The 26280-nt window shown below is 34.3% G+C and overlaps 2 protein-coding genes across 15 annotated transcripts in view; one reads left to right on the forward strand and one right to left on the reverse strand.

Annotated features, from left to right (window-relative positions):
• LOC125683020 (ankyrin repeat and sterile alpha motif domain-containing protein 1B-like) overlaps nucleotides 1-13743 on the forward strand; it is a 92675-nt gene extending 78932 nt beyond the window's left edge. For 7 of the 13 annotated variants that reach the window (XM_056142060.1, XM_056142062.1, XM_056142064.1 and 4 more), the window contains 2 exons: nucleotides 2496-2693; nucleotides 11895-13743. In XM_056142060.1, the coding sequence (XP_055998035.1) occupies nucleotides 2496-2669 (174 nt within the window). In that variant the 3' untranslated portion in view covers nucleotides 2670-2693; nucleotides 11895-13743. Of the gene's footprint in view, nucleotides 1-2495; nucleotides 2694-11890 lie in introns of all 13 variants that reach the window. The other 6 variants (XM_056142066.1, XM_056142059.1, XM_056142061.1 and 3 more) reach the window with 1 other exon arrangement.
• Nucleotides 335-24545, reverse strand: LOC125683031 (melanocortin receptor 4-like). Of its 2 annotated transcripts, none has more exons than XM_048923731.2 (2): nucleotides 22345-24545; nucleotides 335-7227 (listed from the first exon to the last, which is right to left on the reverse strand). In XM_048923731.2, exon 2 carries the CDS (start codon nucleotides 7186-7188, stop codon nucleotides 5890-5892), a length of 1299 nt encoding a protein of 432 aa, XP_048779688.2. In that variant the 5' UTR covers nucleotides 7189-7227; nucleotides 22345-24545; the 3' UTR covers nucleotides 335-5889. The 2 variants fall into 2 exon arrangements, with proteins under 2 accessions (XP_048779688.2, XP_048779687.2); XM_048923730.2 differs by lacking the exon at nucleotides 22345-24545 and adding an exon at nucleotides 10863-11416.
• Nucleotides 24546-26280: the final 1735 nt, after the last annotated feature.

The raw sequence follows: 26280 nt of genomic DNA on the forward strand, positions 1-26280 counted from the left end.
AACAGGCATTGGGGGCACTTGCAGATAAAAAGAGTTAATTTTCATTGACAAATTTTGTGAATGAAAAAGTGTAACAATGCATTTGACAGTTAGGAGAGTTTGGGGTGAAATGTAGGTAGAGTTTGTTTTAGGCATCCATGCACCATATCTACCTGCTGTATGGTATCTGCATGTTCATCAGCAATGCAGGCTTACTTACCAATCATGGCCTTGAACAGTTTAGTTTCCTAGCTGATAAAGATCATTCTAGTGGCTTTAAGGTATGCAGGTAACAAAACCATGTAGTATCTATAAAGTGTAAGTATAAATTTTGCAAAACATGGTGTATGTTATATTTTTATTTTTTGTTGTTGGTCTTACCTGATTCAAGTGTGTTCAAATCATTGTCTCCAGGGCTATATGATAGAGTCTCAGCCACTGCCCTGGTGGCAGGGTGGTACAAACTTCTTTGCACAATAAGACTTCAAAAATGATGCATTATTTTAAAGATCAAAAAGTGAAGATGAATAGGGCAAAATGATTTCTATGAATTGTCAGTTTACATTCACTTGTTGTGGCAAAGACAACTTGTTTACCGTACATGAAATTGAAGGGACTATGTAACTACTGAGATACAGACTTATGTACACAAAATAAATCAAATTGTAGACATTTCATGGTAAGGTGGTCTGTTAAAATTTTGGAATTGGTGAGACTGATTTCAGTTGGTTGGGCGAGGGTTTAATTTAGCCTTAATTAATATAGAGTCAAATGTTTGTTTAACATACCAAAATGTAGGTCATTTTTTTGTTTGAATCATGGCTACAGAATTTGGATGGGGCTATAGCAGGCCTGAGTTAGAAGTTTCATAAAGGAATCTTTTAAAATCTGTGGAAGGACTTCAAAGCTAGAATTATCACGCAATCATTTTCATATGATGTTAAGTTTGATTTTAGCGAAAACAGGGAATTATGTCAGGGATCAATCTGTCAAGATGGAAGAAGACCTTGGTTTCCAGATGATATCTTGAATACCATTTAAGAAATCTCCAAGAGTTAAGGATAACTTTTTTTAAGGTCCAAAGGTCACAGATACTGCCTCCAAATAATACCTCAAACACTGAGCTTTAGCAATGAAACTAACCCTGAAACTTTAGCTGAAGTGTCTATCACAACAGGATGACCCTTTTGTTTAGATCCAAAGGTCAAGGTCTCACATGATAAAAAGTATTTTTGGTATGATACATTTACATCAAATGCTGTTTGTATCACATCACCAGCTCTACACATACGACAAGACATATAGTTTCCAAATGATATTTCAGATATCATTGGAAGAGTCAATCACAAAAAGAGCATGTATATTTTTAGATCAAAGGTCAAGGTCACCATCTGAAATAAGGTAATGAATGATCTCGAATACTGTATGGTATTTTGCAAGATTGTTTTTTCTAATTAAAATTTTTCCCCATAAAAGCAGAAATTAAATGGGTATAATTTTAAATGGGGGGTGAATGTTACTAAATTATCTTGATTACAAGGTGCATTATTGGCTAAGTGTTGGCAGCAATGAAGCGTCTAAAATTTTATCTGTGTATAAGAGCAAGATGAGCATTGTAGCCCAGGAGTCTCTTGTTGTCTTAATGATTGTACATGAAGAATTGGTTGAGTGTGCACACAATGTACTTATCTTATTATTGACACAAACACCTTTGAAAAATGACAAATATTTATATCATTATGTTACTTTTCATTAAGATATGGCCGTAGGAAATAGCGAGCATGATTGAGGAGTGAACGTACAGATCACATTTTTACCAAAAATATTAACAAGAAACAACCTATCATAACAACAAACTTATTCAGTCTGTTTATCAAAATATTTTGCTTCTCTGATACAATTGTGGAGATTATACTGTTAATCATTAGCTCTGAATGTGCTGGCACAGTCCATTAGCTCTCTACAGTGGTGACATGTTTACATTAGACCTGGACTTAGTCTGCCTCCTCATTTGTCCACGCCTCTGTTTGTTATCCTTCATTGTCCGAGGAGATGTATGTCAACAGTTTAGCCTTGTGCTTGTTTTTGTCAACAGTGTCAATGGGTTGAATTTATATATAGTATTTACAGCCTCCGGCCATCAGGAACTAATTTTCTGTTGTAATCATTTTTGTTCCAGTGTATGATTTTGTTTTCTTTTATACTTTACAGAAGATAGAAACATTTTTCTGAATTATCTAACAAGATTCTTTCATTTTTGTGTCAAATGAAATTTTTTTTATTTTAAAAAAAATAAAATATACTCAATTGGTGTTACAATATCTGAGGTGTAAAAAAAAAAAGCTCAAAAAATTATGTATATAGTAAAGCCTTGTGTGTTGGCAAACATTTCAAGAACGAAAATATATATCAAACCATACATAAAAAATTTTGGGTCTTGTCTGTCCTTGGTAAGAATTATGCACATTCATAGTTTTTTATATCATTGTTCTTTTATCCACACCTATTCCTTGTAGGATTTAGCAAGGGAGATAATTATGACACTTGGAGAAGCTTTTGAGGTGGCATACCAGATGGCCCTGAAGGACAAAGCGATGGTTGAGGCAACTGAATTTGAGCAGAAACTTAGCCAAAGTGACACTGATGATTCAAGTATATCCTCATCGAAAGCGTCCATCAACACCGTCTGACACTTGGCCCAGAATACCAGGCAGGTGATAGTTCTTGTATTTAAGTTGTAGTTTTTATCAACAACTGACCCAGCTGGTCATATTCATGATGAAATCACATGTATCATAAATTACTAGAACTGGCTTTTTTTAACCATTGAAGTTGTTACTTAGTGCCGGATTAATTATATGTTAATATTTTTATTTTGAAGCTAAAACATACTATTTGCTAGCTTGTGTGTACTTTGAAATCATTATGGCATTGTTTGATTAAGAAATGATCATTCTTAACCTATAAAAGTATCATGTTCAGATAGCTAGATGATTAAAGATTTTAAAAGACCATAAACTTGACAAAGTAATTGAACATGGCGGTTGCTTTGGAGGTTGTTTCCCTTTCCCCACAGCCAAATGACATTGGACGGTGTACACCCAATACCCTTAGTTAATTACAAGGTTACGGGGCTTTTAAAGCTTCAAAATTACAGCCTGCATAACTTGGATGAAAGATTGCACAACTGTCAACAGTTATGATATTGATAAAAAAAAATACGGGTATGCAATCATTGAGCGAGGTTCATACGGTGATTTTCTGAATCTCCGATTTCACGATCACTTAATTCGTACCTGTTAGCACTTATTTAACGTGTAACTAGCATGTTCATCATATGCCCTTCGCTACTTGTTAAATTAAAATCAATTTTGAAGCGTACATGATTGGATTTATGTCCTTTTTTATGGATAATGGTACATACTTTTTGATCAACACTATTGCATGACTGCAAAATTATGAGTTGATTTGGAAAAAAGATTTTGGGGGAATATTTTACATGTATAAGCAAACATATTAAATTTTGTAGATTTTTTTGTATTAAACCTCTGATTGCAGATGTTCTTGAAAATGTAGATCAGTAATGGCCACCGATCCGGGTGTCATTTCGAGGCGTTTATTTTTTCTACTAAATTTGACGTCGATTGTCTGTGGCCAGTGACACGCTATGATTGCTGTAATTTGATCTTATTTCTGACTTTGTTTTCTTTGTATGCTACGGTCTTGTGTCAATACATGCCAAGTTACGCTGCCGTTCCTCTATGGAAATGTAATAGGCTTGACCCTGATCTTGTGTGTCGCTAAATCAACTGGATTGTACAATGGCAATTTCAACCAGAGTCGGAGGGCTCAATTATGTGTCATTAGGACATTTAAAAATGAAGGTGGAGCTTGCATATTTTTGGTAAAGGGGTGGGGATATGTTAAAGCGTTAGGGGAAAAAAATTAATTTTGTTGTTCGGTGCCCTTGAATTTGATTTATTGTTTTTTAAGGGGGTTTATGATTGTGTAAGAATTTTTCATAAGGTACGTCAAAGAGATTTTTCGTCGCTATTAAATTATACAGTATGAAGCAAACTGTCTCGTTAAGTGAGACTAAATATATGGATATGCGTTAATATTTGTCCACATTTACAAAATTTATGCAGTATAGTTAACAGATAAGTGTTGATGAAAAGGGATTATTATAAAATCGAATCGAGGGTTTCACTCATTTTGTTGCACAAAAAAATTTATGATATGCATTTCAATAAACATCGTTTAATTTATCGTTTTCACTACGCCAAAATATGAAGACTTTCTGAACAATAATTGGGTATTTGCACGAATTTCAAATCGTCTTTCGGCAATTATCTTTAGATTTTCTTGCGATATAATGTCAAAATTGCTTTCAAGACAGATCTTTGCGATAATTCATAGATGGGCAAGTTATCGGCTCCAAGGGATCAATCCATGCATATTTGCAGTATCCAACATTTTCTTTTTTCGTGTTCTGTTGCATGCGGTAAGACGGTTTTGGCAAGGTCCCTTTGTGCTAATGTAATTCATGTTTTTAAATCTTGATGTTGAATATTTTGACCGACTTTAATGTAGTTGTATTTCTATTGGATTATCATTTGCATTATCCATTATGGGTACAAGGAAGAATATTACCAAATATTCTGAAATCTTTATTGAATAAAATGATTGTTAACAGCATCTTAAGACTTTCTTTATTAGTCTTGGGCATTATGAACACTATTTTTGACAGTAGAATCATATTACATATATATCTAAGTAATTTTAGTAAGTCTAAAATAGTCATTTTGATATTTCTAAAATACATTTACAGTACACCAGTACCACTAGCACTAAATGATTACATCATTTATCTCGTATGTATAAATACATCAGTGTCGCATATTCATCTGGTCTCATTAATCTATGTGTGTGCCCTCGGTTATCTTTCTTTGTGTATTGTTGCAGGAAATTATTATATTGTGAGCAATTTTCGGATGTCACGTCTAGTTCATGAAATTCTTGCTTGGAAAGATTTTAATCCATTTCAATTTTGCAGAAAGAGAGGTTAAATTAAGATAAAAACAACATGGTGTAATATGTCATATTGGAGGAAAATTGTGTTGCATGGTATTTCAAAATGAAAGTAGACTAAGAGATCCTTTTACTTTCAATATCCTGAACAATATGCCTTTAGAGGACTGTGATGTTAGTGTGTTATGGTAAAGTAATACTGGAGGCTTAAATATTATGTACACGATCTTGAATGGTCAAAATTATCCTTAAGGACAGGAAAATTGAAAAGAGTAAGGTTTGACTAGATATTTCACACAAACACTTATACAATTAACATTGCATTTTAAGATACATATTAAAAGATCGAAGGACAGGTTCCTGCTACAAGCAAATATTTTTCTGACATATTTAACTATAACTAAATGGAGGTCTTCTAAGTTGCTTGAACTTGTAACCAATCCCTTTGTATATTTATACAATAAAATATGTTCAAAGTCAAAAACTATTCTTTACAAATCAATATAATCTCAATCACATGAATATGTATCACTCCAAATTGCAAAAATGTTGAATTACAATGTAAAAAAGATAGGATAGAAAATGGTATTATACAGTGATATTTATTTAACCCTAATCCAGGTGTTATTGTCGAAGCTCCATATGTTGGCTCCAAACTTTTCATCTGTTTTCTAAAAATTTAAATACTATTTTCCGGCTGTACGCGGTATAATCCAAAGACATCTTCCTGGTAGCTAAACATGTCTGTATCTGGATCAATCTGGTTAAAATCATATCTTCAATTCACTCCTGATTTGAATTAAATTTCTTAGTGAAAAAAATTTGCTTGACTATTACTGTAAATCAGTGTGCAGATAAATCCCGTCTTACATGGAAATCTCAACATACTGGCTCTGAGCTGGACTTTGAATCTAACGGCTGTCCTGAATCGCTGATCTCTGCTTCATTGTTTTCCGTTTTTGTGTCAAGAAAATTCAAAGAGCATTCTGGATCTGACTTAGCTCTCGCACTAATTCGTTGTGTATGTGACCCACTCCTGTTTTTACTCATTTGCCTGTTATTTAGTATCTCCCTGCAATTAACAAAGTACTTGGATAGAAATCGGATGTACCCTAACCGTACCTCTGGCAGACGAATGGCATATATGATGGGGTCACACAGCGAGTTACACAGCAAAAGAACATACAAGTAATTGTTGGCCTGCACAAAGATTACTATGAAGTCTCTTACTTTAGAATCATCTACTTGAATCTGAATAATCATCGCCAACTGAAAGATCATGTCTGGTAACCAGCAGACGGTAAATGTTCCTATGATGATTAACGTGGTAACTAAAGCTTTCTTGTTGTGCATTCTGTTTTTGGACACTGTAATGGTAAAGTTGTTTAGGTTTTTAATTTTGCAGTATAGAGTTGTGTATATAACACCTATTCCTAGAAAACACAGAATGGTCACGAGAATAAGGAGGTATTCTGCCTGGTAGTTGCTGTACAGTGCTCGCTCACACATGTTAAATTCCTCGAAATGTGGAGGTTTGCCGATTCCTGCATAGAAGTTTGAAAATCCACCAAGAATTGCAATACCCCACAGAATAGAAATCATGATGTTGACTCTGCTGGGGCGCATTATTTGGTTGTAATGCAGTGGTTTTATTATAGCCACATAGTGATCCTGTGCCATGGCAAAGAGGTTAAGCAAGGATATCAAGTGAGCCGTGACGTTAATAGAAACCACTAGCTGGAACCCACAAGCTGACACTAGACGTTCTTCTGGAGTATGCAAGTGGAATGTCTGAGGCGGGTTGAAAACTTTGTTAGCAATGTGAAACACCACACTGAACACAATCAAGATGTCAGATGCAGCCAGGCTTAGTAGCAATCGAAAGTGAGCTGTAAAGAGATTTTGAGGCACATGTTTTGTAGCAAGTATAGAAAAAATGTTCATGCAAAGAGAAAGTATGCACAAAACCATCATCATTATGACAACAGGCTCCTGAAGGTACCTCCCTATGTCTAGAACCAACATTTCTGAAGCATTATAGGATCCCAACAAAATTTCAAAGTTTTCTCGAGTCAAGTTATTTGTTGAACTCTCCGAACTGGTATCATAATTCATGTTCAACAGCTTCAGGTTTTGTTCTGTCAAAGATGGCGGTGATTCCTCTTTAGAAGTGCTCATGTTGTTGGTCAGGATAAAAGGTACATGTACATGGTGTGTCTGAAAGTAACAGAAGAGTTTTGGGGTATATTTTACATATAGATGTTAAGATACATTTGCAAAATGTGAAGGTTAATTTTTTTTGTGCACATTCCAGTACATCGGATGTACATTAATTAATATTATATGGTTTAATTTTGTAGTCACTGTTTTTTGATATCAAAATTCTTTGTTCTGATTCTAAATTCCCTAGCTGGCAACCTGTTTTATCCTCAAAATTTAATGAAATCTGGCTACAATAAATTTCTTAGTACTTTCCATTGACTTCAAATTTAGGATTTAAAATGTAACCCCTGAAGTTGTGTGCAAGTACTGTCAGTACTTTGATTATTGACTTGAAAGTTATTGTGAAAACCTGGTCGTAATGAAATAATTTGATTTCAGTTGTAACAGAAACTTGATCAGTTTTGAAAATGATGTTTTGCACATAAAAAGGATTTTGACATCATGATATATTGCCTATCATCTTGCAGGCTTAGAATTTATGCAATAAAACACGATGTAAATTACAAGAATAAATTTGATATCTAAACTGTATTATAGAGGATGTAAAGGTTACTGCCCTTGAGTTACATTCATCATAATTCTACAATAAATTCTTCTATAGATAATTCATAAAAATTCATAAATAATGACTATAAAAATTCAATTGATAAAAAAAAATTGGAAGGCCTATGTACAGTGTACTTCAGCTGCAACATGCTATACTTACTAAGATGTCAGTTTAAGTCTCCAAATATCTTAAAGGGACTGATTCACGATTTTTGATAAAAATATTTTTCATTTTCGATGTTAAACATTAAAAATATAACTCATTTAATGTTGACAGCCAAAATTTTGACCCTTTGAATGCAAGAATAAAAGCAATATTTTAACCTTAAATCTGTGTTATGTAAACAAAGACTCGAGTCTTTTTATGTATACAAACAAGTGAAATATTGATTTTGTAATATATAGCATTTTAATTTTGCATAGTCACAACTTTTACCTTTTAGATGACATAGTTTACCCCAAAATGCTTGAAATGTGAAAGAAATGATAAATTTAGATCGATATCCATTTGTTTTGAAATTTTCGTAAACAATAACATACCGCAATCTTTGTTTACAAAACAAATAATAAACTCTCTAAAATGAGCTTCTGTGATAATGTAAAACCTTAATTTTTATGTGAAATCTTTTACACATTAGACAGTAGATTCTGTTCATTAATAGTGAAAAAGAAAATTTTGTGGAAAATCGTGAATCAGTCCCTTTAAAGGGACTGGCTTAATTATGTTTTTATGAAAAAAATATTTTCCAGTTTTGATGTTAAAAATGAAATTGTTTAACTCATTTAATGCTAACAGCCAAAACTTTGACCTACTGAATGTAAGGATATGAGCAATACATTTTAGCCGCAACTCTGTTAGACTCGAGTCTTTGTGTTTACAAACAAAGCAATGAAATGTTAATTTTGTAATTTAAAGCATCTTAATGTTGCTCATTCACAATTTTAACTTTTAGATGATACATTTTACCTAAAGAATACTTGAAATGTGATAGATATAATAAACTTAGATTGATATCCATTTCTTTTGAAAACTTTGTAAACAATAAAAATATACTGCAATCTTTGTCAACAAAACAAATACTACACTCTCTAAATTAAGCTTCTGTGATATGGTATATAAACTTAATTTTTTTGTAAAACCTTTTAAACATTAAATAGTAGATTTTGATCATGAAAAACAAAATTTGAGGAAAAATCTTGAATCAGTACATTTAAAATACCTATTATGAATTAAGGGTTACCACACTGTTATCAGCAAGGTTTTATACTATAATCAAGAATATTACATTTTCAGTAATGATATGCAAGCCTCCATATTTGTAAACCTGTCAACATAAGAATGATATTTTTTTTTACCATCAAGTTAAGCAAATGGTTGAACTTACCTGAGTTGCAGTATCTATGACCGCCAAGGCACAAGTGAATAAAAAAAGTTAACCTTCTATTAACGAGAATGACATAAATCTTGCGATACGAGAATTTTTGGTTAGGCAGTCCGAGGTATTGTGCCAATATATTTTTTTTATCATATAAACTGCTGGTTTTGTGTATTACTGTCTACTGCAGACCAACAGATAAAATAGAGAAATTAACCTTTTGTATTGATAAGGAGCATTTATTTATGTGTGTAGTATAGCTTGGAGATTTGAACTGACCTCTGGCATCCACTAATGAATTATTAAATACCCTTTGCTGTCAACAACCAGTTTGGTGCAATAAAAGGTTGATTTGTGCTTTCTTCAGCTTTTTCTGTAATCTTTTATAATTTGAAATAAATTTAAATCAATTTGGAGATGGGTACAGGTGTATTTATTTGAGATTACATGGGTTTTTTTTTTTTAATACCTATACCTCTGAGAAAGAGATGACTTGTTGTTTTGCACCTGTTGGTCAGACAGTCGGTCTTGTCTGCTTTATATCTCAAGAATCTTTTGCTTGACAGACATTAAATTTGGTACACTGATACATCTTTTAAGGAATAGATGACCCCTATTAATTTTGAGGTAACATGGTCCAGGACAAGGGTCAACCACTCTGGACATGAGAAGATACCGACTTGTTACACTGGTACATTGTAAGGAGTAGATGAACCCTAATGATTTTAGTTTCACAAGGTTAAAGTTCAATCTTGATATAGTAATGTATTGCCTCCTCTAAATTTTGAGATTTATTTGCTTGATTGACACCAAACTTGGTAGACTAGTACATCCTAAGGAGTAGATGACCCTATTGATTTTGAGGTCACCTGGTCAAAGGTCAATCAACTCTAGACATAGGAAAACATTGTCCACTCAATTTCTTGAATTGTTTTGGCACTACTATCAATTAAATAATGCATGTGTATAATCCTTTTCAATTTTTTACTGGGGGGGGGGGGGGGGGGGGGGGGGGGGCATACATGTTTCTGAAACATTTCTTGTTACGAGGAGGAAAAGGAATGCTACTGTTCTCAGTCAAACTTACTAAATATACAACAACAGTTCAATGACAAACAAGTTAATGATATATTGCTCAGTCAAACTTACTAAATATACTTATGATATATTGCCCAGTCAAACTTATTAAATATACTTATGATATATTGTCCAGACAAACTTACTAAATATAATTATGATATATTGCCCAGTCAAACTTACTAATTATACTTATGATATATTGTCCAGTCAAACTTACTAAATATATTTATGATATATTGCCCAGTCAAACTTACTAAATATACTTATGATATATTGTCCAGTCAAACTTACTAAATATACTTATGATATATTGTCCAGTCAAACTTACTAAATATACAACAACAGTTCAATGACAAACAAGGTAATGATATATTGCTCAGTCTACATAAAATAAAGTAACAAACTGTTTCGATCTTACACATAGGTGTCAATTTTATGGGATGAATTAAGAAAGAGACAGAGAAGGTGTCTTCCTGTTGGAATGAATGCATTTCTCTATAACTTTAATCAGCATATCTTTTCTTTTATTTTGCGTTTTTGTCCATAAATTATATGGGGCCACCAAAAATTCTGTTTGAGCTCCTCCTATAGAATGGTCATTCATTAACATGAAAAAGAAATACGTACCTGATGACCTTTGGTCCATATGATAATACAGCTAGTTTAGTTGTGGGGTTTTTTTCACCATAAATATCACAAAAGTGTCATAACCCCTAGCATAAGACAAGTATGAGAAGCCAAGAATATATGAAATGAGACACTTGATGAAATGATTCCTCTCTCAGGTAGGGAAAAACCAAGCAGGCTTTGTTGTTTTTTTTTTTGGCTATTTTATGTAGTATCTAATCCAAATTGAGACCTAAGAGTATTATACTGCATAATCATAATCACCATGGGGAAACCCATCAAAAATTACATTTAATAAAGTCATATCCTCGGGAACAAACATTTTAAATGAACAGTTTAGCTCTATTAGTTGAGAAGGGTATAATTTACATAAATGAGCAATTTACTTAAAGGCAAAACTTTTTGCAAGCTATGAAACTGGTTTTCAGAGTACAATATATATTTTATTCTTTCATAAACAAATGTTTGACAAAATTTTATGGAGGATGCAATGATTATATGTCCTTTACTAACCCCAGACTCCATAATATAATTACACGATCGAGATATGTCACAGCAATCATACTTGGATCCGCTCATCTACATTATAGTTTGTTACACAAGTGGAGAAATGTTTACAAAAATTATTTTTATATCAAATCATACCAAAGTTATTAGCAATATGAGTGGGCTTAGATGCAAGCAGTATCAACAATTCCAAAGGATATTAGAATTTACCGATTAGATAACAGCTATCAAAAGATAATGATAGATAGTAAGTACCAATAGATAGATATATTTGTGTAGATTGTACTTGGAAACCCCTTCGTTCAAAAGTCAGTCGGAACAAGTTGTTGAAAAATGTAAAACTGTATCATGGGTACATAATTATGCATGTGAGCATCCAGGCTTAATTGTTCAGATTTGTGCACAATCATCTCTTGGAGGTATAGGTCTATATACATGTATGGGGGGATTAATATATCTCCAAATGATAAATGAGAATTTAATGTGCATCACTCTATGTGTAATTTGTCTTCTATTTATAGGAAGAAGAAAATAATGGGAGTGACCCTGGTACTAGTGTGTGCTTTATTAAGAGCAGTGATCCTGGTACTAGTGTGTGCTGTAGTAAGAGCAGTGACTTTGCAGCAGTACATATATCTAGGACAACAGTTATGTTTGTACAGTAACTGGAGTGTCATAACATCAGACAAGTTGTTGGGTCAGGACAAACCATTTGACCATAACAGGCATAAATCATGGTACCGGTAGTACTGCTGGACTGAGACAAACAGACCACACAGGTGGGAGCAAAGGCCGGTGTCAACTGCAATCCTGAAATCACTCCAAACGATTCCACAATTGATGATCTTAAGCAAAAGAGATGTTTTTTTTAAGTCTGAATCTTGAATGTGCCATTTTTAAATTCTACTTATAATCAATGTTGCTTAGCATTTCACTTTTACAAGTCCACACCTTGGAATTTCTGCACAATTCATCATATTTTAATAGTATTAATTGGAACAAATTATATTCAGTGTACATAGATGTTACATATATGACTGTATATAATGCAATGGTGAATATTAGAATTCATATTTATTATTGAAAAGATACAGTTGCTAAAATGTTGGTGCTTTTGAGTTCTTTCTGCTTATATTAAATCATGAATTTTTGAGAACAGAATGTGTGATTGCTTTTGAACTGTTCAAGGTAAACTAGATGAATTGAAAAAAATAACATGTTAATACATTTATTATATACTGTTTGTGTCAGACAATTTATGTGTGACATTTATTGGAAAATGGTATTTTATATTTTGCAAAATACAAATTGATGCAATATGAGACATGTTCCATTTTAATAGTGATGCAATACTTGGATACAGAATCATTTTCTTAGTGGAGTACATGCCACTCAATATGAAACGTATCTTTTACAAAAAATATACATTATGTGAAGCTATGAACAGGGATAAAGAAAATGATTTTCACCTCTCAGATGACAGATATAACCATACATTCTTATATATCTTTTGTTTACTGATATAAAAAAAGGGGGGGGTCTAATGTGTTACATGTAGCTATAATACTGTTTTTAATGGAGTATGTATATATATATATATATATAGTGTATTAAGTACAGAGGAAGCTTGTATTCAGCTAGAGATTCTCTCCTGGTTAATGATTTTCACGTACGGTACTTGTCAAAGATTATTTTCACGATTTTATTAAATTTAGGGTCCATTCCTATGTTCACTGCAGTTATAGCTCAGTGGCTTTTGGCCAAAGTAAAAGTAGCAAAAATTATACTGCGGCAGAAACGAGGCTTATACACATAGTATAAAATGAAATTGCAGTGATGTTTCCAAATATGCAAATCATATTTCATTGTGTCATGCAAAAATGTTCCAAAGGCATGTCTAATTGTCACAGCATTGTAAATGTCCCTCTCTGTACATTACTTTAAATCCGTGATTCTGGAAGCAAAATTGAAAAAGGTGTGCAAAATCTGAATGCAACACTACACACCTGTGCAATAAGGGAGACAGTGTGTCTATTTGTAGTTATTCTGTGTATTTGTTGGATAAAGTGTTATACATTCCTCTCTGGCTTAGAGATAAACTGTTATTTAGCCATATTGTAGATTGTAGAATAATAATCATACATGCAGTTGTATATGAAGTGTATAGAAATATTAACATGAGATTAAATCTTTAATTTTTTTTAAACAACTTTAAAAGGTCATTCTGTTACAAAGGGCTTTCTTTGATTGTGTTTACTGTATATTACATGTATGAACAATGTCATGAATGAGGAATTGTCTTTTTTCTTAATTGAGAATAGATGAATGTGGTGAATTGTTACGAAAGTGAAATAAATAACATGCATCAAAGAGATATCTTTTTGTTTATTCCTTTCTACGTAACGAAAACCAAAACAATATATCGAACTTCAGTGTGATAAAGCCTGTTAGAGATCCTGATTTAAACTTGCGCTGCCGGTATTATTTTAAAAGTTTAAGAAAACATTTAGATATACATGTATATATCATACAAAAGACAGTGAATAAAATATTATAGTGTGGTTTGCGTGTCCTAGCCAAGGACCAGCGTAACGTGTAACTCGAGTAAGAACATCTCGAGCTGAAAGCAGCCATGATGCTAACAGACTTGTCGTCTTTTCATGGCTTCTCCCAATCAGCAATAAAAGGGGGTTTTTTTTGGTTAGTATTTAGATAACGGGGACAGTATCTTCTATCCAAATTTTATGTTGCACTGCATGCATATCTATCCAAAAACATTTATCACATCCGATCAACAACTCGGCACAATGGCTGAATGGATGCGATCCCTTGATTTTCAATACAATGACAACAGAAAATGCTTTTAGGCTTATGTATGTTAAAGACAATAAGTTTTATCAGTCCTTGTTCCTGTGTATTATATAATCTCTATGTTTTACAGATAACGATGAAAGACTATATTAACCAGAAGTGTTTTCATTTTCACTGGCTTCCTTGCAACACGACTTGTTGCACATTCTATCGGAACACCGGAAATTTACTCAGCAGTTTGAAGTTTGGTACATGAAACGATAATTGAAATCCGTATTTAGCCGTACTACTAATTGTTATTTAATTATTAGTGGGTGCATCCCTCGTCCTTTAAAGGACAGTTGTCTGTAACAGATACTTTGATCTTTTGATTGAATCTGATGAACAAATATTGGACTACAAATTGCCCAATTGTTCAAAATACAATGTAGAAATTAAGTCATGGATGTTGTGCCTGACGCTTAATATGGAACGAAAATACAAGGTCTGTTTCACGAGGAACACGACGAATCGAATTCTATGAAAGATGGAGAAAAGTTGAATGCATTTTTTACGATAAGTTTGCGTGTATTGTCAATCTGTTTAAATATAATTGTCATTAAATTGGTTCTTTATTTTGATTTTAACATCAAATTCAACATCATCTGGTAACAACATACAATTGTAGTTACATATCTATGAACCAAACAAGTTTAACCGGAAAGATATTTGTCTCTGGGTTTATACCGTTTCATCAAGGGAGTCAAAACCATTGATCCACCACATATACATGTACTGGTGTATACATAAGTTGTTTAATTTTACAATAATAAGTAAAGTTCGAAGTATGTGTTTGAAAATTCAAAACATTAAGGCCATGCCAATTTGTAATCTAGTTCGTCGGATTCGCCGCTTCTATTTGTAATAAATCCAAATTATAATATCAAAAAATAATATCCGCCCGCGTGTCCAAAAATATCCGTAAATTTTTTTCGACTTTTTACAACAAGCGCACAAATGACAGAAGCGCGAGCTCTCGAGAAATTTCGTAACAGTGTAATACGGTGTTTTAAGTTATTCATGATGTATATCTTAATATGTACGATACTTCGTAACACTGAATTGGAAGTTGTTCCTTATACTGCAATCAAACTGGAATCCTATGGAACTTTTGAAGCGCTATTCGATGCCACTATTTAGAAAATATCGACAGCGTAAAATTGATTGATTATATATTGTTTAAAGTCTCTCTTGAGAATATTTCACTCACATGAAGACGTTACCATTGCCGGTGAAGGGCTGCAAAAAACAGGCCTATGCTCAGCGCTTATGGCCATGGAGCAGGGAGGGATCTTTATCGTGTCACACCTGCTGTGACACGGGTCTCAGTTTTTGCGGTCTTATCCGAAGGACCGCCCCATTTATTCTCCTCTTACAACAAGCAAGGGGTACTGAGGACTATTTTAATCCGGTCCCGCAGTTCACGACAAATTCACAAAAGGTTTGGTGATTATTGATTAAGTGTGTCCTATTAAAATTCAAGAAAATGCTAAAAGCGATGCAACGGAGATTTCAAAACTGGACATGTCCCTAGCAATGTGCATATCTCTGAATCGAAAGTTTGTAAAAATAAAACTTAAATAAAATTCTTCAAAAAGACCTTATCAGTTAATGTTGCAAAGTATAGTGTTAGGTATAAAGAAAATAAGTCTTTGAAACCTGAAATACTTCTTATTTATTGTACACTATATCAACAAAGTTGAAAAATATTAAGTTCATGTGGTAAACAAATGATATTTGATGATTTTAGATCTTTATTTTTAAGCGCTCGCTTTTTAAAATCACATTTTAATTCAATTAAAAATATTTATATTTCTTGTATTCGCTCGCCTCATAATACTTGTCTCCAAAGTTAAAAATAATATTTGTAAAATAATTTCGCCCTCTCGCCTCACTTTTTTTGTTTGAAAATCCGAAGAAATATTTTACAAATTGGTGTGGCCTAAACCAGAGAATGAACAGGCGGACAATCCAATCCACTGCAATTACTGGATGTCATTTGTCGATAAAACGATGGCTTACCTAATATTGATGATGATTTTAGTCAAATAAGAAATAAATCTACATGTAATGACTAGTTTTAGCAAGTCTTAACATTCAAATTTGACAAATTGAACACAATGGTGGTTGTACGATTCTTCAAACATGAATTTCAATGTCCCTTTATATACGTATCTTTCAAACTGTAGATATCTATAGCGCGCGTCTTGTCCTTCCTTCAAGTTTTCCCGAGACGTCATATATGCAAATACACGATGAACAGAAAAACGATTGATTGATTGATTTTAACCATCATATGGAGACGTCACCAAGACCGGTGAAGAACTTCAAATTTAGGCCTATGTTCGGCACTTACGGCCATTGAGCAGTGAGGGTTTTTTAGCGTGCCACACCTGTAGCACGGGACATCCGTTTTTAAGGTCTATAGGTCTTTCGCGGGATTCGAACCCCGACTTTCCGCATGCGTGGCGAACGCTCTACCTCTAGACCACCGCGGCGGTTCAGAAAAATGATATCTGTACCTAATCGTAAAAGTCGTGAATGGACTATGACGTCAATTAATTTGGCCGCATTAATTGCCTCTATATAGCGTCAACGAGACGTTACATGTCACCATTTCCATCTTTTGTGCAACCGGGTCCAGAACTGTTAATGAAAATCATCGAATGTCGTAGAAACTACAAAGCCATGATTCTGGTAAATGAAGGCATCAATGTATCTCTTAGCTGCTTTCATTAAAATGTACACCAGCATTTCACAACAAACCCAACAGCCGAGACTTGAACCTTTGATTAGCAGTCTCTCCTACATGTACTTGGACGGCGATTTAGTCTGCGTCACCATCAACGCATATAAAAAATTCTATCGAGTTTTAGAAAATTCTGTGGTTGATATATATGCATGCATGTACTGGATATGCAATGAGGTGCTTCTCTCTCTCTCTCTCTCTCTCTCTCTCTCTCTCTCTCTCCTGCGAATTTTTCTACAAACGTGTAAAATTAGTTGATACGTGGTGCTTCACAGAAGGCTCAGGCCAGCAGGAATATATTTAGCAATTTGTGTAAGGCCAGCCCGACAATGTGTGTAGGTCTTATTCGTGATCTGTTGTTGTTTCATTGTCTCTGGGCGTATGTGCTTCCTATGATTTACACGTGGATTATTGTTAGCTGCAGAACAGTAGCTCCCCGGGGAAAATTGCGATGTGCATCCTATGATTTACACCTGGATGATTGTTAGCTGCAGAACAGTAGCTCCCCGGGGAAAATTGCGATGTGCATCCTATGATTTACACCTGGATGATTGTTAGCTGCAGAACAGTAGCTCCCCGGGGAAAATTGCGATGTGCTTACTATGATTACACGTGGATTATTTATTGTTGGCTGCAGAACAGTAGCTCCCCGGGGAAAATTGCGATGTGCTTCCTATGATTTACACCTGGATGATTGTTAGCTACAGAACAGTAGCTCCCCGGGGGAAATTGCGATAGGCAGTAGAATTACAGATCCACCTTTTAAATTAACCCACGATTTACAGCGCAGCTTTTTCTGCGCATAATTCAAATTTTGAAATAACTGCCTTAAAAGTTTAGTATAAAAATTCCTAACATATTTCCCTCTATAATTGCGTCAAGACTTATACCTTCAAACATATATTTGAAATGAAATCTTACAGCTCGTTTAAGTTCGCCGGTAGCCATGTTAGGTTGCCGGCCAATGCGAACCTCGTTGATTCCATAGTCAAAAATTATTTACTTACTAGTGCGTAATTACAACTCTCTTTTCACACGAATGTTTTTCTGCTTTAAAATATTTGAGATGAAATTAAGCATTCCGGTTACAGATTTATTGGTTAGATGACGTTGTATACTGTATTGTATGGCTCACTACGATACAATCATATAATGCACTAGTTACCTCTCACTTTAAGTCTGGAGCTATATTTTACGTCTAGGGGAGGGGCAGCGTGTTGCCTGCTGATGGGTAGCGTGTTGCCTGCTGATGGATAGCGTGTTGCCTGCTGATGGGCAGCGTGTTGCCTAGCTGATGGGTAGCGTGTTGCCTGCTGATGGGTAGTGTGTTGCCTGCTGATGGGTAGTGTGTTGCCTGCTGATGGGTAGCGTGTTGCCTGCTGATGGGCAGCGTGTTGCCTGCTGATGGGTAGTGTGTTGCCGGCTGATGGGTAGTGTGTTGCCTGCTGATGGGTGGCGTGTTGCCCTGCTGATGGGTAGCGTGTTGCCTGCTGATGGGTAGCGTGTTGTCTGCTGATGGGTAGCGTGTTGCCTGCTGATGGGTAGTGTGTTGCCGGCTGATGGGTAGTGTGTTGCCGGCTGATGGGTAGTGTGTTGCCTGCTGATGGGTAGTGTGTTGCCTGCTGATGGGTAGCATGTTGCCTGCTGATGGGTAGCGTGTTGCCTGCTGATGGGTAGCGTGTTGCCTAGCTGATGGGTAGCATGTTGCCTCCTGATGGGCAGCGTGTTGCCTAGCTGATGGGTAGCGTGTTGCCTGCTGATGGATAGCGTGTTGCTTGCTGATGGGTAGCGTGTTGCCTAGCTGATGGGTAGCGTGTTGCCTGCTGATGGGTAGCGTGTTGCCTAGCTGATGGGTAGCGTGTTGCCTGCTGATGGGTAGGGTGTTGCCCTGCTGATGGGTAGCGTGTTGTCTGCTGATGGGTAGCGTGTTGCCTGCGGATGGGTGGTGTGTTGCCTAGCTGATGGGTAGCGTGTTGCCTGCGGATGGGTGGTGTGTTGCCTAGCTGATGGGTGGTGTGTTGCCTGCTGATGGGTGGTGTGTTACCTGCTGATCTGTATAGCTAATGCGTTCGAGGCTAGCAAGAGTTTTTAATGTCTCTTTCAAATTACTTTCTACTGAAACAGCATCGTTTAACTAAATAAGGTAAAGAAACTTTTCAATTTCAAAATATCATAGTTCGCATCCTCCATTTTCCATCCATATCAGATTTCGCTGGTATTATTCATCTTTCATGATTTCTCTTCAAGATGTCATTAAAATTGAAAATAAACATAATCTCACAGTTCGAATTGGCCAGCAACATATGATGGCTCTCTGGTCTATCCCAATTTTCCGCAGAGAGCTACAGTTCTGCAGCTAGAAATGTATGAGAATGGACGGATCCATAATACAAGATTCATATATTACAGTCATTTTCTTTTTGGATTCTAAATATTGCCAAACCACGTCTAAGGAGAAAAAAGTTGGGATATTGAATTATAGATTGAAATGATTCTGATATCATTAAAAATACACCATACCAACAAAATGCCGAGTTTTAGTTTTCTTTATTGAATATCAGATTCCTTACATCTGTACGTAAACCGGGGCATGGCTGTACGGCAGTTATTAGCCTCCGTGGAAAATAAATATAGATCTACGTAAATGATACACGATGTCATGCATGTACAATTGCATGCTGGGAGCACGGGCTGATACATGTGCCCCGAGTCAGTCACTTTATGCAACAATATATCACGGGATCAACTCTTGAAAGTTGACCACTTCATTGTAAGTCCTCTCGTGTGCTCTACGCCATGCTGAGAACGTGTGTAATGATGAATTTGATTATGACACATGTAAAGTGTGTGTTGTTTACGATTACATCTAACCAAAACATTCCCTGAAAACATGTTTTTGTATGTTGTATTTTCAATAGAATCTGAAACAAGGAAGCTAAGTTATAAATATGTAACTCTATGTGAGTAGACCAACACCTATCATCCCCAAAATGAGTCCAATCAGGAATAAATCATTGTGATTTGTGTTGCAAACATTATAAAGTATGGTTTATTTTGATGAGGAAGTTTGATTTCCGTTTTATTTGAACAAGGGGCCTTAAAAGAATACAGGGTGAAATAAATAAAGGACGTATGGCTGCAAGGACCCCTTCTTCAATCTTATAAGCTATTTATGTACAGTGTGATTGCTAAAACTTTCAAACAACAAAAGAATATCTGTCATATCCCCAGAAACAAAAGATTTATAAGATCTGTAGATTTAATCGCAGGCAGCCCAGACTTTGACAGAACTATTTAACATGTCAATGCATAATTGCAACCACTCGGTGTTGAAATAAAGACCTGCTGGGTGACTGAAATGTGAACAAAGAGATTGGGTTGTGAACAAGAAGGCTGGGTTGTGAACAGTGCTAAATTAGATTGGGAACAGCTAGAGAGATCGCGAAATAAACTACAGGTGAACAAAGCGATTGGATTCAAAAACAGAAAAGTAGGGTTATGAACAACTACAATTTTAGATCACGAAATGAATTATGAACAAGGACATTGGACTGTGAACACTAGGTCGCTAAATGAATTGTGAACAGAAAAACTAGTTTGTGAACACAATGACTGGATTGTAAACATAGAAATTACAAAATGGAGTGATTGATTGGTTTTACGTCTCGTCTAGAATTCTTCACTCGTATTGAGAGGCACCAGCTGTAGGTGAAGTACCACAAATTTAGATGTCACCAGCTGTAGGTGAAGTACCACAAATTTAGACCTATGATTAGCACTCAGGGTCGTAGCAGTGAGGGTTCTTTATCGTGCCAACGCCTTTCGCGATACGGAATCTCAGTTCTTAAGGTCATATCCGACTGACCCGTGATTCTCACTTCTAATGCCTTACATAGTGTTTAGCGAAGGAGCAATCACTACCCATGTTAACGTCTTAGGTTTGAAGCACGAGCGGGGCTCGAACTGACGACCTACCGGTTACGAAGCGAACGCTCTAACACTGAGCTACCGCTCATATATGTGTGTGTGTGTAATGCAGATAGAAAGTTTGGAATGGGGACAAAGATGCTTGGATAGTGAAGACCCCTGACATTTAAATCAAAGATCTCTTTCATATTTCATAACAACAATGAGGTGACAACCCCGGACTGGTGTATCTTGTCCTACATATCTTTCACTGTATGCATCTATAACAATCTAAAATTAACGAAATATTTCTCAATGAATTCCTAGAAGTTTCGCTTTTGTTTTATTTTTATTTGTGAGTGTTTTTGGTCTTATCTCATTGTGAACAGTACATTTCTGAAGAATTACTATGAAGTATAGTATAATGGTTCCGCTTTTATTCTAGACGCACTAATCCAGTTTCCAACCCTCTGCAACATGACAGTATTAGGCTGTACAGATGTTTGTCTTTATATCATGAACACAAAAACAACAGTTAATCAGATAGACTACATTGATTGCTTCTAATTGATGAAAATTGTATCCAAACAATACCCCCAAATTTCAAAAAAAAAATTAAAAATTTAAACACCAGTAGAGGCTTGCTCTATTTGTATTTCTCCGTGTTTATTTCAAATTATTTACATTTCCAATGTGTTTTGCTTTCGATATCTCCTAACATTATAATGATAGTCATTTCTTCATGAACGAATGATATAGTACATTTAATTTAACGACTGGGAATTCAGACAGAAATGAAAGTAGACTATGAATATAAGAGATGAATTTCATTTCTAATTATACATGACAGTATGCACTGCGACACCTTACACCGGCGTTCTTCACGAAACGTATTTCTTAGATGTATGTTGAAAGTATACATGTATCTATTTTTATCTCCAGTCATTGTCACATTTTTGCTGAAGTAAATAATATGTCTTCATTTAGATAAACAAGTCTGGCATGGCCTCCGCTCATGTATGAAGAAACGACGTCAAACATTATTTGGGTCTTAAAGCATCTAGATAAACCACTCTTCTTATGGCAAATTTAAGCATTGATTTGATATCGCTTTCATTATTCAATTAGAAGAGACGTAGGATCGAGCCGATTGAAGTGTGTTTTTCTGTTCACGGGACGTCTTTGGCGAAACTTAACTATGTTTTTTAGACAGAACTTCAAAAGAATCTATTCATCTATCTATCTATATATATGATTTTAAATATCTGCAAATCGTTTGTCTTCGCAAATGATATTATACATGTACGTATATTTACAACTGAAATTGATCGATACTCTCCATTTTCTTACTATTATAAATATCCATAACTAACAATTATCATTTCATCATCTAAAAGAATAATATGATATATGTACATATGTTTAATGCTAGTAATAAAAGTGGACTTAGTAGTAAAAAGAAAATGCTACTTTTTGTACGATACCTGCAAATAAGGCGATCCTTTGAAAAATCCCGTTTCTTCAATATTGTACGTTCATGGCAAACATTGGTTTGCTGTCAGTGAACTTTGGTAGGTTCATTAAGAGACGTAATAAACCCCCTTTGATGTAGTATTTATTTGATTGGGTGCTGTAAAGTCTTATACATATGAAAAATTTATCTAGTGTCTATCGATATATTATTGAATTCTTCGAAGAACACACACTCAGGGTAGTTATGTTGTGGCTAACGAGTCACATTAATAAATGATGTGGGGTTTTTTTTGGTTTTTTTTTTTAGAAATATCAGGTTCTACGATATCTCCGGGGTGTTAGATAGTGAATAACACCCCCAATGGCTAAAATTTTGTTAATCATAAAAACAATACAAACAGCTAACTAGGAATGTGTTGCGTTTTATTTGCACCAACACTGTTTAACATGGTTGTGCGAGATTAATAGACTCACAAACAGTTATAGCAATATTACGGGAATACAATATATATTAAATAATATCGCATATATCTAACAATGCCATTTTAAAGATTTAGTACATGTATTCTGTAGGTAATACAATATTATTTGTTTTATTAAAAATGGAGAATTCCTCAAAATCAGGCTGGATAAACGCCAGGTAATATCAAAATCTGTGAAATAAAATAAAAATATTTTAGATGTCAGTTGAATAATTACTTGAAAATTCTAATATATGCATATTTTGAAGCAAAACACGAATGTGGCACTTTTATTGATTTTTACGGATACATGTATGAAATATTTCCAAGTTAAAATCAAGAAAAAGCAATACACACATCGTTTTACAATATCTGCGTCAATCATTGAAAATGATACCCTTGTTTTGCCTTTTGATATTCATATTTACTAATGTTTCGTTAGTAAAAAATAAACCTTGGGGGGTTTTTTGGGTGTTTTTTTTTTGTACATGAGATGATTGTGACGCGTTTGCGAACTTTCAAATTGACAAGAAATATAAAAAGAATAATGATAGATGAATAAATAATGATAATAATAAAAATAGAAAGAAAGAAAGGGAATTACAAACATTGATTATAGGGAATATAAAAAATGAAGCATGGGGACTTTCAGTGAAACTGATGATCCAGAATTAAGCCCATGCTTCCGATTTATCTATGTCCTCAAAATATACAAACAAATAATTCCTTAAATATTCTAAATAGTTTGTTCATTAATTGGACAAAGTTTGTCGATAATTGGTGCGTGAATCCATAAATTCCATTATTTGTTGTTTCATCTGTTTTATTAAGTATCACTAACATTGAATTATGTACATGTAACAACTGAACTCTAGGCGTTACGACAATAAAGTAACTGTAGAAAAGATGGACGATTTGTCCGTAGAATAATTACATTTCGGATTGAGATAATCAAAATAATCATTCTTGTTTTTTTTTTGTTTTTTTTTTTTTGGTCATACGTTTTATATAATTGCTGTCTGTGTGTTCTATTATCAGAATTTTAATAAAATTCTACAAGAAAGAAAGTGATGTTGCATTAGTTAAGAAAAGCTCCATTGTTCTTTGCAATGTTATGTTATTACTAATTTATGAAATACCGTATATCTGTGAATATTTTTGAATTATTTTACTAATAGTTCTTCGAGCTTACCAATATTCCACCAAATTTCCACCTTGAAAAAAATGTTTTTGTAGATTAAAAATTTAACATTCATTTATTAAGTAACTTTTCAATTTGTTGTTTTATTACATTAGCACTTTATAACGAAAGTTGAACCCCGCAAAATTTGCATAAATACTATTTGTCAATGGCATGTTAAATGAATAAGTAATTCTACAATTAGCTTGAGTCAATATCTTAAACATTACTTACCAAATAATGATATGAATGAAACTCCCAGTTTTGATGAAGAAGAAAGAAAATTTAGGGCACACACCTAAAAAAAAACCTCAGTTTATTTTGAACCAGACACTGAAATAATATTCAAAATACCCATGCAGCGACCGCCTATCTGTGTCTATCTGGGCTGCATTTGAGTTAAATGATTCATGAAATTTTGCAATGCCACACTGCATTAATCCTAACTTTGTTGCATGTTTTCTCCATATGGGACACTCCCAATAGGCAAATTGAAATAGCAGCCTGTGTGGGATGTTATTCGCGAGTTGAAAGGTGTAACGGAATTACATGTACAACAAAACTTTGCCATATGTATTCAACCTTTGAAATAAGAAGTAAATAATGTTCCTTTCTGTTTTTATAATTCACAATGTCTTAATATTTAAATTTCATTGAAAAAGTTTTAGATGTTGTCTGTAATAAAATTGTTTGATTTATGACATGCAAGGTAATGTCCAATTTTCAATGCCTTAAAACTATATACTATAATTGGTCAAATAACACTTGTGATCAGCAGAATTGTAAATAGCAAATTTAGACACTGGCAGGTTTATATGTTTATTTGATTTCGAATCAGCGTCTTCTAATGAATTTTATAACTTCAAATGAATGTAAATCTTTTGATTCTCTAGAGGACGTCTTTAAAATTAAAAATCCTTTTAAAGCGTTTCTGAATATCATAGCATCTTAAAAGTATTTGCCTTTGACTGTAATGCAAGGTTGTTCTCATGCGTAACATTCCAGGATCTCAGATAACGTGGATTGTCACGGATTACGAGATTTTACACGAGACTTGTCATGGGCTGTTTTGTCAAAGAAAATCATGAACTGAGAGGAACCAAAACACTTTTTGATCTTGCTATTTTCGAGCTTATGTTCGATTTGGAATAGCTATTGAAACCTTCCCTCATCACATAAATTATTCAAATAATTTTCTATGAAACAAGGATTATATGTTGAAATGCTTTCTGCCCAGATGAATTTTGCTTCTTGAACACAATGTGTCAATATGCTTGAAGATAGAGCTGTAGAATTAAGCAAAATCAATTGATAAATGTGTTGTTAACATTATACGAGTACCATAGAATGCAACTCTGATAAAAAGGTGTCGATATATGAAACCTTATGTTCTTACGAATTTGCATAATTCAGGCAAGGGTATATCATTATTTTTTAATTTGTCCGTTTTCAAAAGTGCTGAAGTATATACACGTACCTGGTATGTACATTTATGCTATAAAGAATTATTTGTTCACACTCGCGCACACTTCGTTACTGATACTTGAATACAATGATTAGTACGTTTGATGTTGATAATACAGATAACTTTGTTTGAAAATTTTGAAACATAGTTTAAAGTTATGGTCGGAATTTCGACAAATTTTGTCAACATTGTGAAACACTTAAATCATTGCACGTACGTATTTATGAGGTTGTACGACATGTCCTACATTATTTCACCTGTTTTAACCAGAATGTTTTGGTTTTAAGTCGGTGTTTACAAAGAACAGTCACTCCACCATTTCTTCAGAGGACAAATCCAGTGACAATCACGTGACCAGTGACAATCACGTGTCCAGTGACAGTCACGTGTCCAGTTCAGACTTGCCTCGGTAAGATCATCGGTGGTCTTGTTTATGTACAGTTGTATGTTTTGTTATTACAGTAACGTGCCATAGGTTTAAGAGAATTGAAAATATCAAATACATCATCGTAGTTTTACGCTCATCATTCTTTCGTAATTAAAACGAAGTTAATAACTTTAAAGTAATTCTGTACAAAAAAAAAAGAAAAGAATACATGAATATCGGATCATACAGCTTTAAGTTTTTGATTTGCAGTTTTAAAAGCTCCGTACACCATAGAAAAATCCTGAAAAAGATGCAGATGTTATTCCATTACACAGTGCGGTTTGATTTTGACATTCATTTTCGACAATTAATGGTGGTGGTGGTGGTGGTGGTGGGGGTTATTTGATGAATAAGTTGAGGAATAATTTGTTTAACGGAGTAGCATCTGTTGTCAACATTA

The sequence above is a fragment of the Ostrea edulis genome, chromosome 6, assembly GCF_947568905.1.
Source record: "Ostrea edulis chromosome 6, xbOstEdul1.1, whole genome shotgun sequence".
NCBI lineage: Eukaryota > Metazoa > Mollusca > Bivalvia > Ostreida > Ostreidae > Ostrea > Ostrea edulis.

Coding starts and splice junctions, on each gene's coding strand:
- LOC125683031 (XM_048923731.2), bottom strand. CDS start 7,188: ATGAGCACTTCTAAAGAGGAATCACCGCCATCTTTGACAGAACAAAAC.